Here is a 13,532-nt window from a genome sequence, read left to right on the forward strand (position 1 = left end):
AAGATGCCTGCTTCCTAGCACACAGCATCCTCAAACAGTAGTCTCAGTGCCAACTGGAAGTGGGAGCAGACTAACCCAAATTGACCCCCAGGGAAATTTGTCCTGTTGGTTTCAGAGGTCTGAGCTATAGGGTACCCAGAGAGGCAGGTAGAGTGCTGACTATGGGAGCAGACTGCACTCTAGAGGCCTTCTGTAGCAATTCCCTGCAGGCTTGTAGGTGACAGTTTGGGTGGAGGAGAGGTTGTCACATTCCAAGTGAACCCCCAGGGAGACCTGTCTTGTTGCTATCAGAGCCCCCCCCCCCAATATTATGTTGGCTGTGGGTGTAGCCTCTACTCAAGATGCCTGCTTCCTTATACACAGCAGCCTCGGTCAGCAGTCCTCAGCGCCAACCTGAAGGAGGAGCAGGCGGACCCAAACTGACTCTCCAGGAGGTCTGTCTTGTTGGTTTCAAAGGCCTGAGCTATGGGGTGCACAGGGAGGCAGGTAGAGAGTTGACTATGAGAGCAGATTCCACTGCACCCCTGCAATTCACAGTAGGCTTACAGCCTACAGTGTCCAGGTGGGAGAGGTGCTGACACACTCCAAATGGACCCCTGGGAAGGTCTGCCTTGCTGATTTTAGAGCAGAAGCTTGGGGTCCTGTCTGTTTGTATAGGCAGGGAGTGTGGTGGTTAGGGAAACAGTATCTTTTTCTGGGGCCACTTTCCCAGTTCATAGCACCTGGTGGTCCGCGTGGCTGGTGGTGGGTTGGCAGGGATGGTAGGAGAGGCGGTTTTCCTACCACTATGAATCTTTTTGATTTCTGTATATTTGCTTATTTTATATAAGTGAATATATTTCATACAGTATTTGTCCTTTTACAACTGACTTATTTTGTTCAGCATAATATTTTCAGGGTTCATCCATGTTGTGGCATACATCAAAACTTCATTTCTCTTTGTGACTGAGTTAGTATTCTATTGTATATATGTACCACATTTTGTTTATCCATTCATTTGTTGATGGACATTTCAGTCGTTTCAACCTCTTGGCTGTTGTGGAAAGTGCTGCAGTGAACACTGGTGTACAGGTTTCTGTTTGCATTCCTGTCTTCACTTCTTCTGGGTATATACCTAGGATTGGGATTGCTGGATCATATGGTAGTTCTGTGTTCAACTTTTTGAGGAACCACCAAACTGTTTTTCACAGTGGCTTTACCATTTTATATTCCCACTAGCAATAGATGAGGGTTCCAGTTTCTCCACAACTTCATCAATACCTATTGTTTTGCCTTTTTTTGATCATAGCCATTCTAATGGGGTGAGGTGGTATCTCATGGTTTTTTTTGATTTGTAGCTCCCTAGTGGAGCCCTGGTGCTGCAGTGGTTAAGAATTTGTCTGCTAACCAAAAGGTCTGGCAGTTCAAATCTACCAGCTGCTCTTTGGGACTCCTATGGGGCAGTTCTGCTCTGTCCTAGAGGGTCACTGTGAGTCAGAACTGATTCAACAGCAGTGAGTTTTGTTTTTGTTTTTTTTTTAGTGGAATTCAGTGGTTTTTAATGTTATTTTTATAATAAGAAAAATCATGTAAAATATTACCATTTGGCAGGAGGTTAGTTGGAGTGGGGATGATGAGAGTATGGGGCAAGATGAAGTAAGCAGCAGACACCTGGGCATGCACTTGGGGCTTGCCTGTCTGATGGAGGCTCCAGGTGGCTGCCCACACTTCCTTGGCTCGGGCTGCAGTCTCAGGGGGAGAGCTGTGCCCCTCTCTGCTCAATGTCACCCCGGGGGTTCTCTTTCTGCCTTTTACATGCCATTTGCCCACGGTCCGATATGAGAATCCCTACACTTAAAGAGAAAGCTGCTGAGAGTGGCAGAGGGCAGCGTGGGAGGTTGAGGACCCTGAGAGTGGCAGGAGTAGGACTTCCCATCCACACCTGTGGACCTGTCTTTTGTTGTGTTTTCAGGTGAGCCTCCAAGTACAGCCGTGAATCAGCCTCTTGTCTGACCACCGGTAGCTGCTGCCACCAGCCTCTGTCACCTGCTTCAGGCCTGTCACGGTGCCACCTCTCAGCAGGTAAGGAAAGCGGCTTACTTCTGTCCAGGAGTGGGCATCTCTGGAGAACAGGCATCTTTGCCAGGCGTGTGTCTATGGGCCTGGAATTGAGAGTTGGCTGTCAACCCCGATATGTAGCCAGATGCACAGCATTCATTTTCTAGTCACTATCGTCTCCATATCCCCCTTCCTGCCCTCACATCATCCCCATGTGAGTGGACATGCCTGTGTTGGGGGAGCAGGGGGCCTTCTGAGGCAGCTCTAGTGGGCTGCTGGGCCTTGGCTGAGAAATCCATGCTATGTGCCCCCCTCCAGAGGAAAAGAAATATCCAGATAAGTGTCCTTGTTCAGCAACTCCATGTGACAAAGGAAGGATAGCTAGCACCCCCACCCGTAGTCTAGGCTAGCTGGTCCCTAAGGCCCAGGGGTCTGCATGCACTGACAGCACCCTGCCACCCAATGGGTGTCAAAGCTCAGTGGAGATAAACCATCTTTATAGAGGGCAACTGAAAAGACAGGGTGATCCCCACTCTTCAGATATTCTCAATCCCATGTGCCTTCTCAAATCTAGTCAGAGCAGCAGCACTGGGGCTTGAACCACCTTGCATTGGTCTCCCCCAACTTCGCTTTTGCTGGGTTTTGTACCACAAGACATAACCCATAAGAAACATCCCTGTGAAACCTGTCTGTACGTAAGTGTATTCCTGTGTGCCCAAGGAGAAATAGCCATCTGACCACATTACCAGAGGCCACCTCCTGAGCAATTGACTTTCTTTCCCTTTGCATTGTCTTCTAAAAAGAGCCAAGTGTGTGGTCGACTGGTAACTGAGAGCCATTGTGCATTTCTAACCTCATCCCAACTCTTCTCTGTCCCTACATCTCTTTTCCTTCTTGTAAAACTAACTTTTGGGTTAAGGTAGGGTGTATACATACATACATATATGTAGAGGTAGAGATTTCTCAGTTCACAGGAAATGTGGCATCTAGATCCTCTGGAAAGGTCAGAGATTTCATTAAAGTGGAACCTCCAAGGAACTGGCCTGTTGGGGAGAGAGGGTCTCAGACACTTTCCCAATGGTCATATCTTTCAAAGACTCAGGTTGTCTTTAGCTCTGGATGGCAAAAGCCATTTCCTTCTCCCCAGCCAGCTACCTCTCTGGGTAGCCTTGCTATCTCAGGGGGGTGGCCTCTCCCTGCCATCTCTCTCCAAGTTAGGTGAGGGTTAGGATCACTTGAAGGATGAGTCTGTCCTGGGAGACAGGATGGACCAAGTCTGTGGGGTAAAATCCTATTCCTGCCTCAAAGGCCCTACTAGGCCTAGGAGGGGTGACAAGCTGGTAGCAGCATCAGAGAAATGCTTCCTCCACTTCTACTAAAGAGCTCTGAGAAAGGAAGGAACTTAACCCCCCGACCCAGGAACCCCTGGGTGGTACAAACTGAAATGTTGGTGGTTCGATCCCACCCAGAGGCACCTCAGAAGAAAAGCCTGGTGCTCTGCTTCCTAAAGGTCACAGCCTAGAAAACCCTATGGAGTAGTTCTACTCTGACAAACACAGGATCTACATGAGTTGGAATCAGCTTGACAGCAGCTAAAAACAACCCTCCTGACTGTGTTTTCTTATCTGAAAAATACAGAATTTGGACCTGTACCTCTAAGTACCCTTCTGATATTCACAGTATGTGATTAGAGCCTTGCTATTCAAAGTGTGGTCCATGGATCAGAAGCAATTGGGAGCTTGTTAGAAATGCAACTCTTGGACCCTAATCCATAACTAAATCAAAACCTGCATTTTCCCAAGCTCCCTGGGTGATCCTATGCACGTTAAAATTCAAGAAGGACTGATTTAGAGAACCTTTAAGGTCAACTTTACAAGGTAATTGGAGAATACAAAGAAACAGTAGGGTAGAAACTATTTGCAGCCAGCCGTGGTTCTCAATCTTTGGTGCGTGTCGGAATCATTTAGGAAGACTGTAAAATACAGATGCCCAGGTCTGCTGGGTCACAACCTGGATTCCAGGCTTGTGTGCTGGGGAAGACCTACCCTCCAGCTGGAGAGAGACTGAACAGGCACATAAGACAGCTTCTGGGCCAGTGATGGCAACAAGAGCGAATGTCCTGGGAATGGAATCAGAGAGGCTCGGGGACAGCAGGGCAGAGGGGAGAAGGGAAGCAGCCTTTTTTATCCCTATTTTTAGAACGTTCCTCATTTAGTTATTTAGGGGGGCCCTTTACAAGAATCTAGTAGTTACCGTTCCACCTCCTTCTTGAGCAAAAATGGAAATTGGGGGAGAAGGAGGGTTTTCTGTTCTGTTGTTATTGTTTTCTGTTTTTAGATGGTCAGATGGAAAAGACATGAATATATTTTTATATGCCAAGGAGAAGGATCCCAGAGACACTGGCATTACTGAAGAAAGGGGGTGATTGGTTAACAGAGCCCTTGAGGAGGGACCCCCTGAAGGTGGAAGCATTAGCCTTGGAGAGGAAGATACTTTCAACTGCCAGTAGCAGACTACCCAACATTGCGGCCTTAACTTTGAGAAATATATTCTGTCACATATCAAGGAGTCAGAAGTAGACCTTCCGTTAGCCACTGGTCTTAGGGCTCTGGGTCCCTGTCTCCATAAGTAACTTGACTTTCCCCTCATAGTCAGTGTGGCTCTTGTAGCTCCAGATATGATTCAATCAAGGCAGCCAAGGAGGGGTGTTTCTCCTCTCCTGCCTCTACTAAGGAGAAACCCTTTGTCTTAGTTATCTAGTGCTGCTATACCAGAAATACCACAGGTGGATGGCTTTAAAAAAGAGAAATTTATTCTCTCAGTCTAGGAGACTAGAAGTCCGAATTCAGGGTGCCAGCTCCAGGCAAAGGCTTTCTGTCTCTATCAGCTCTGGTGGAAGGTCCTTGTCATCAATCTTCCCTGGTCGAGGAGTTCTCAGCCCAGGGACCCCGGGTCCAAAAGACATGCTATTCTCCTGGCTCTTGTTTCTTGGTGGTATGAGGTACCCATGTCTCTCTGCTTGCTTCTCTCTTTTATATCTCAAAAGAGATTGACTTAAGACACAACCTAATGTTGCAGATTGAGTCCTGCTTCATTAACAGAACTGCCTCTAATCCTGCCTCATTAACATCATAGAGGCAGGATTTACAACACATGGGAAAATCACATAAGATGACAAAATGGTGGACAATCACACCATACTGGGAATCATGGCCTAGCCAAGTTGACACACATTTTGGGGGGACACAATTCAATCCATGACATTCCACCCTTTAGCCCCCCAAAATTCATGTCCTTGCCACATATAAAACACATTCACCCCATCATACCACAGCAAAATTTTTAAATCAACTCTAAGTTCAAAATTTAAAAATTCCTCTTCATCTGTGAAATCTGGAATACAACTTACTGCTTCCAAATTACAGTGGTAGACCAGGCACAAACTAGACATTTTCATTACAAATGGGAGAAATTGGAGGGAAAGAAGGGATAAGAGGCACCAAGCAAGTCAGCAGAGCACATTACGTTACCCCTCCAGGCTTGAAAATAATCCTCTGTTTTCTGAGACCATTTACACAATGGCCCTGCCCTCCAGACTCTAGGTATTGGCCACCGTCTCTGGATTCTGAGTGGACACCCCTCAGCCCTGGGCTTCAGCTCCGTCTTCCAGGCCCACTGGTACGGCAACTCTGCTTCCTTGGCTTTGGGCAGCCCCATTCTCCAAGTCCATCTGAGTGGCAACTCCACCCTTTGAGATTGAGGCAGCTCTGCTTCCTGTGTTCCTTGTCTCTTCAGCTTCTGCTTCCTGGTTCCTTGGACTCTCGGCCCCTCAGGCCTTGCCACCCATGTCTGCCCTGCTGGGGCAAGTGTTCTAAAGCTCCGTAGCTCTACCAGTAAGTGCCTGGAGCTCCACCAGTAAACTTTGGCCTGAAGGCACTCAGCTCTCTTGCTCCATGAGTCAGCAAGCCTAGCTTCACTGATAAATGCTCAGAGGCACCCCACTCTGCCAGGAAGCCTCCTGCGCAAAGGCACTCAACTCTGTCGCTCCGTAGGTCAGGTCAAGCTCTCTCTCACACTGGTCTTCTGCTTCTGCAGTTTCTCTGCTGCTGCTTCTCACAGTCTGCACCATCTCCAGTGTAACAGCGTTCCTCACTTCCTTCAGAGTCCTCACCAGAATTGTCTTTGATGTCCATAATTCCACAGTCTCTTCAAGGCATCTGGGCTTTTATTATTAGGCACTTTAAAACACTTCCAGCCTTTACCCATTCAGTTTCAAAACCACATCCACAGTTTAGGTATTTGTTAGAGCAGCACCCCACCCTCGGTAGCAAATTCTGTCTGAGTTATCTAGTGCTGCTATAAGAGAAATAACCACAAGTGGGTGGCTTTAACAGAAAAATTTATTCTGTCACAGTCTAGGAGGCTAGAAGTCTGAATTCAGGGTGCCAGCTCCAGGCAAAGGCTTTCTCTCTCTGTCAGCTCTGGAGGAAGGTCCTTGTCATTAATCTACCCTGGCCAAGTAGCTTCTCAGCACAGGGACCTACGCTGTTCTCCTGGCTCTTGTTTCCTGGTGGTATGAGGTCCCCCGTCTTCTCAGCTTGCTTCTCTCTTTTATATCTCAAAAGAGATTGACTTAAGACGCAACCTAATCTTGTAGGTTGAGTCCTACATCAGTAACATAACTGCCTCTAATCCTGCCTCATTAACATCATAGAGGCAGGACTTACAGCACATGGGAAAATCACATCAGATGACAAAATGGTGGACAATCACACAATACTGGGAATCATGGCCTAGCTAAGTTGACACACATTTTGGGGGGACACAATTTAACCCATGATTCCCTTTCTTTTTTTATTGTGCTTTAGATGAAGGTTTACAGAGCAAATTAGTTTCTCATTAAACAATTCATACACATATTGTTTTGTGACATTGATTGCCAACCCCACAACATGTCAATATTCTTCCTTTCTCGACCTTGGGTTCCCTGTTACCAGCCCTCCTGTCCCCTCCTGCCTTCTCGTCCTTGCCCCTGGGCTGGTGGGCCCATTTAGTCTCATTTTGTTTTATGGGCCTGGCTAATCTTTGGCTGAAGTTGCAAACGTCAGAAGTGACTTCAGTACTAAGTTAAAAGGGTGCCCAGGGGCCATATTTTCGGGGTTTCTCCAGTCTCTGTCAGACTCTTTTTTAGTGAGTTACAATTTTGTTCTAATTTTTCAGGGAGAAACCCTTTCTTAGGGTCCCTGCAAGCTTCCCCTTGTGTCCCATTGATTAGGACAAGGCCACATGCTCTGGCCATACTGCAAGGGAGTCAGAAAAGTGAGAATCTGCATTTTCATCCCCTCTAGTAGCAGGGACAGCAGGTAAGCGAAGAGGTGTTGCGCAGGTCACCAACAGATCTGATGCAGAGGGACAGCTGCTCCACTGAAATGGAGGCCAAGGTGGGTGTAGACACAGAAGCTGTAGGTAGTGGGGAAAAGGGAAACATCAAGGAGGGTTATGCCTTAGTGGCCTTTTTCTCTTTCCTGTGGGAGCTGAGGTCATCAGCTAAGAATGAGACAACAGAGATGGTGATGACGTGATGAACATTGAAAGAGTCAGGAAGACGGGAGGTAGGGGATCATCTTCAGGCAGTTTTGAGGACCCAGATAATGCTGGATTGTGAATGTATGATGGTACCAGTTCCCAGAGATTTGGGGCTTTGTGGGAGGGCTTTTCCAGCAGTGCTTAGCAGCCCTTCAGTGTGAGTGGAGGGGGAGGGAATTGGGTTGATACATAGTCTGGGTTTAGGGAGAGAAGGAGGGACAAGGGAAGTAGAGAATTTTGGGGAGAGGGTGATGGCAATCCTGGATCATGCCATTTAGGCTGAATATGGAGCCCACTGAAGCTAGGAGAGGCCAGTTGTTTAGGAGCCAGCTTGGAGGGGCTGGTGCTTTGAGGTCGAAGAGAAGGAATAAGGGAGTGAGAGAAGGATCAGAGGCTGTGGCCAGCTGCATCACATGGAGCCCAAGTGGGCAGCCCTATAGTGGTGGGCCAGGTCCAGGGGCACCTTGACTGTGGTGCTGGAAATGGTTTAGGGTATGGACACAGGTGGTGGAACTGAGGAGATGGGGGAACTGAACAGAAAGAACTTAGAGCAGATTGGAGTCAGTGCAGGAAGATGTCCTGCATTCCTGCAGCTGGAGCCACCCAGAAGGTGGGATCCCCATCCCCCCACCAGCTTACTTTGTCTCCTGGACACAAAAGGAAGATATTGCTCAGTGTGAGTCTTCTCAGATATTAAGCATTCAGAGTTCTCCTTTTGTGTAGTGGAGTATGTTGACAATAGTCCCTTCTTTGAAGAGAGGTAGGATGAGAAAAGTGCTGAATGGGATCAAGACATTATAAATACGGCCAGTCCCAGGAACAGAGGGAAGGGGATCTGATGAGACTCCGATTCTGCTGGCAACATTATCTGTACATTTTCACAATCACACACACACACATACTCATACTCACATATTCACACACAGCCTCACAGACTCACGCACAGCCTTACACACATTCGCACTTACACACAGCCTCACTCACAGCATTACACACACTCTTACTCTTGTACACACACACACACACACACATAGCCTCACTCACAAACTCACATACTCGCACACAGCCTTATACACACTCATACTCTCACACACACACACTCATCTCACACTCGCATGCACATACCCAGAGTTGCAGAGCCTTTCCCCCTCACTTTGCTCTTCCCCGACACCTTCTTTCTTCACTCCTGATGATCCCAGGCTCTGCTTCCTTCTCCTCAGCCATCTGTCTTCTCTTTGACTTCCCCAACTCCTGAAAGCCCCAAGTCAATGGTGAGGAAAGAGAGAGATGGATTCTAGAATGGGGAGAGGATGATCAGAATTGGAGGACAGTGATTTCAGGCCCTCTTTTGCTTGCTTCAGGCCGACAACAGTTGGGAACTTGACTGTGCTCCTCCCCGCATTTTGTGTGGACACACAGGGACCAGACACACAAAACACCACATCTACATGGAGAGGGTCTCACATGCACACAGGCACAAGGCATGGGCCCGCGGGCACGCACCAGGACACCTGCAGGCCCAAACACACATGCAGGCATGCAAACATATCTCCTTAGGTGCATGTTTCCTGAGTCGCAAAACCCCCAACTGCTCATGGTTCTTCTTCTTGCTGAGTAGAAGGTCTCAACCAAGATAGAAGCTCACCTGTTAAACTTTTGATTTAGGAGGCTTGTGCATGTTCTATAACAAGAATTGTTATTTTTTAAAAGTTCCTGTGGACAAATGAAGTTTCCATCGTGCTCCAGACAGCTCATTCATGAAAAGCCCACAGAGAGAGAGTGGCCAGGATCCTGGCTGAGGCCACCTCATGCATCAGTCTGCACCACTGGAAGCCATTGTCACTTATGCTTACAGTGACCCATCCCCACCTCTCAGACTGTATTGTTAGGCCTCCTCCAAATAGTTTCTCATTAGATAGGATAAGTGAACTCTGCAGCATCTGCTTTATTGTGGGACAGTTGGCATTGCAGAGGTCTTAGTCACGTGGCATTATTACATGTCAGGTCAAGGAGAATTTCTTCCTCTTCCTGAAAAGCAAATCTATGCTTGTGATGGGTGTGTGTGATATCGTTTGAAAACAGACTCCCAACATAAAGTCAGTAAAAATTATGGAATTACAGCAAATTAAATTCATAATAAAGCAGTTTTACTCATCAGAAACATAAGCTTAGAGCCGTAGATTGCTAAGAGAGGCCATGGGAGACATTGGAAAGAACACTTAGGTAGGCTTCAAAGGTTTGAGTTTGGGCTCTGAATCCACAAATTTTGTCTGTGGGATGTTTGGCTGTTGTCTTAATTTATCTGATTTTTCTACTTTGTTCATTTACAAAACAAACATTAATATTGTTCTGCCTGCTTCATGGGCTGCTATATGGAATGAATGATCAAACGTATATGAAAATGATTTATTACTACCAAAGCACTGTACAAATGTCAAAATATTACTTATGGTTGGAGGGGGGCTAGTAAAGTAACTCTGGTGCCATCACCTTCTATTGACTATCTCGGGCTTACATCAGCTTACATCAGACTCTTCCAGGTCTGATCAACTCTTCAAATCAAAGAATAAATATCTTGCTCCCATAAACCTAGTCAAGTGTTCCTTTCTCTTTGTTGTTGTCAGTTGGAGACCTCATGTACAACAGAACGAATGTTGGCTGGTCCTGCGCCATCTCCATGGTCTTTGGTATGCTTGAGTCCATTGTTGTGGCTTTCTCTTAGCGCATGAGAATTTGCCACCAAGTGCCACCCATGCTCCCAGAGCTCCCTAACTTGGACTTAACCTGTCTTTGGAAAAACAGCTTTCCAACAGTATAACTCTGGTTGCTTTCAGGGGCAGCAGAATGAAAGAAGGGATGTCCAATAACAGCACCACCAGCATCTCCCAAGCCAGGAAAGCGGTGGAGCAGCTGAAGATGGAAGCCTGCATGGACAGGGTGAAGGTAAGCATGCCTAAGCCAGCCTCACCATCTGACCAAAACTCATCCTAACACACTCCTCCCATTCCAAAGCAGCCTTGCAAGAGTTAATATGTCACCTAACAGAACATCCAACCCACCTTGGCAGCTGTAACATTTACAAATGAGCACTTGCTTCAGAGTCCTGAGTGTGTCCGAGGATTCAAATGCTGCAAAATACACAGTGTGCACTAGTTCCTTAAGGAGTTGCCAGAAATAGGCTTATAGTCATCTCAGCTCTATTTAGTTCTGTTGTCATGCCAATAGGTGAGAGAGTTAAACAATGAAATCAGTCACAGTTTTCCTGCCTGATACCATGACTTTGCAGTTAGACAGCATCAGATATTGTGACAAGGGCACCGTTAGAAGTGAAGCTTTGAACCGTACACCGTGTTTGTCAAATGTTCCTTTGAGGAAAGTGAAGAAAGGTGCCAGCCACGTCTCGCTGTGCTCATTTCACTGATGAGAGTAGATCTCTTCATGCTGGGAGAGCTGAAGCGCAAGATAAGCCACCTGTTATCCAGATGCCACTTACGTAGAGGCAAGCAGGAGGTGGGAAATGCATATAGCAGGGAGATGCAGTTTGGGCATTGACTGAAATAGAGTTGAAACCTGGTTATCAGCCTGGCATCAGAACACTGAAGTCCAGTGTGTCTTAGGGTCTTTGGGGAACAAAACCAGGGGGTCTCTCCCAGGCATCTGGAATTCAAAAAAGAATCCACAGGGAAGCGGGCAACTGTTAAAGCTTCTGTTGGCAGTCCTTCCTGAAGGCTCCCATCACGGAGACTACTCCTCATGCTAGTGGTGTGGCACCAGCTCTCACCTCTATAAAGGTAGTTAGTATCTTCCCCCAGGGTTTGGGAGTGCAAGCTATCCAAGGAGGCAGAAAGCATGCCCATAAAATGACACAACAGTGTATGAGGCAAGCAAAGTACAGTATTATATAGATTTGTATAACTGGACCAGAGCTACCCGAGCATCTGTATTTTGCATGTACTGATACCAACTACAAATTAGACATCAGTCCTTGATTTCTAGACTAGAGGAAGGAGCAAGGTTAATACCCATAAAGCTACTGTAAAATAGAGTAAGCCCCAACAGTACAGAAAGGAATTAAAAAATGAGTGCTGCTTACCCAAAGGACATGAAAGCAGGGATGCAAACAGACTTGTTCATCAATGTTCATTGCAACACTAGTCACAATGGCCACAAGGTGAAAACAGCCCACGTGTCCTTCAGCAGACGAATGGATACACAAAGTGTGGCATATCCATACCGTGAACTATTCCTCAGCCATAAAGAGAAATGAAGTCCTGATACACGCTACCACATGGGTGAACCTTGAAAACATTATGCTGAGTGAAATACGTCAGTCACAAAAGGACAAATATTGTGTGATCCAACTTACATGAAATATTTAGAATAGGCAAATGAATAGAGACCAAAGTTTATTAGTGGTTACCAGGGGCTGACAGGAGAGAGAGGGAAAAGAAGGGGGACTTACTGTTTGGGAACACTGAGCTTCTGTTAAGGGTGATGGAAAAATTTGGAAATAGATAATAGTGATGGTTGAACAACATGAACTTAATTAATGTCGCTGAATTGTACATGTGAAGAATGGGAAATGCACTGAAACCAAAGTTTATTAGTGGTTGCTAGGGGGCACGCAGGCAGGGAGTATGGGGAGGTATTGCTTAAGGGGCACTGAGTTTCTGTTTAGGGTGATGAAAAGCTTTTGCAAATGGATAATGTGGTGGTCGCATGACATGGTGAATGTAATTAATGCCACTGAATTGAACATTTAAAAATGGTTAAAATGGCAAATTTTTGTTATATATACTTTTAGCACAATAAAATCGTTTTTAAAAAATGGGTGCTGCAGGCATTCTGCATCACATGGAGAGGTGGAGGCCTGTGGGGGACTCCTTTTCGGATGAGCACTCCTGAGCAGCACTCTGCACCCAGCGCTGTCCTAGGACAGCCTGAACCGACCGCGCTCTGCCTGCTGCTCGGAGAAGTCCTCTTGGAGTTCGAGCTGTGAGCTGGTGCTGAGCTGGCGATTGGAGGAGAAGGAAAGGACTTGGCTGGAAGAGCCACAGGTGGTGCTGGGAAGACGGCTTTGGGCAGCATGGGGTGGGGCGAGGTGCTGCTGCTAATAATCAGCACCTTGAGTACACAGGTGCAGATCATAGAAACAATTAGGTGTGAAGGTGAAGCCGGAGGGCAGGAGTTGGAGGTCATCTAGCCTGTCAGCAATAAAGTTGTCAGAGGTGTGGCAGCAGTTGCAGCTGGTGGTGTAATCAGGAGAGGGGGCGTAAGGGCAGACACAGGCTGTGGTGGGGAGCAGAGAAAAAAAGTCAGGTGTGAGAGGCAGGTGCACCTGTAGAATTAGCAGAACTTGGAAACTCAATGTGGGAGACACTAGAGAGAGAGAAGTTAGGACCCAGTGTCCCACGTCCACGGCAGAGGACTGGTTTTGGCAATAGGACAGTTGGCCATGCTGGGAGTTTCACTGGTGGTGCAGAAGGTCAAGTGCTCGGCTACTAACCGAAGATTCGAGGTTCACATCAACCCAGAGGTGCCTCAGAAGAAAGGCCTGGTGATCTATTTCCGAAAAATCAGCCACTGAAAACCCTAAGGAGCACAGTTCTACTCTGACACACATGGGGTCACCATGAATGGGAGTCAACTAGATGGCAACTGTTTTTTTTTTTTCAGTTTAAACAGTAAATGATAGAAAGAAACCAAGTGGAAAGAACAGAGGAACTGTTTGTAAAATTCATTGAACTCACACAGACTGTGACAGGAATGCCAGGTCCAGATGAAGACCCTGAGACTGACTTTCTGAGGACAGAAAGGGTAGGCCGCGCTGACTGCATGGTGGGAACGCAGACAGGGTGAGCGTGCAGTGCCTTCTACTGGCTGGAAGAACAGCCAGAGGCTCCGTGGGA

General features: G+C 47.0%; 1 protein-coding gene across 1 annotated transcript in view; it reads left to right on the plus strand.

Moving 5' to 3' along the window:
• The first annotated feature begins 1,980 nt into the window (after positions 1 to 1,980).
• Positions 1,981 to 13,532, plus strand: part of GNG4 (G protein subunit gamma 4) — a 31,681-nt gene continuing 20,129 nt past the window's right edge. The window contains exons 1-2 of the mRNA XM_004372799.2: positions 1,981 to 2,061; positions 10,458 to 10,566. Coding sequence (XP_004372856.1) covers positions 10,468 to 10,566 — 99 coding nt within the window. The 5' untranslated portion in view covers positions 1,981 to 2,061; positions 10,458 to 10,467. The remainder of the gene's footprint in view (positions 2,062 to 10,457; positions 10,567 to 13,532) is intronic.

The sequence above is a fragment of the Trichechus manatus genome, unplaced genomic scaffold, assembly GCF_000243295.1.
Source record: "Trichechus manatus latirostris isolate Lorelei unplaced genomic scaffold, TriManLat1.0 scaffold00021, whole genome shotgun sequence".
NCBI lineage: Eukaryota > Metazoa > Chordata > Mammalia > Sirenia > Trichechidae > Trichechus > Trichechus manatus.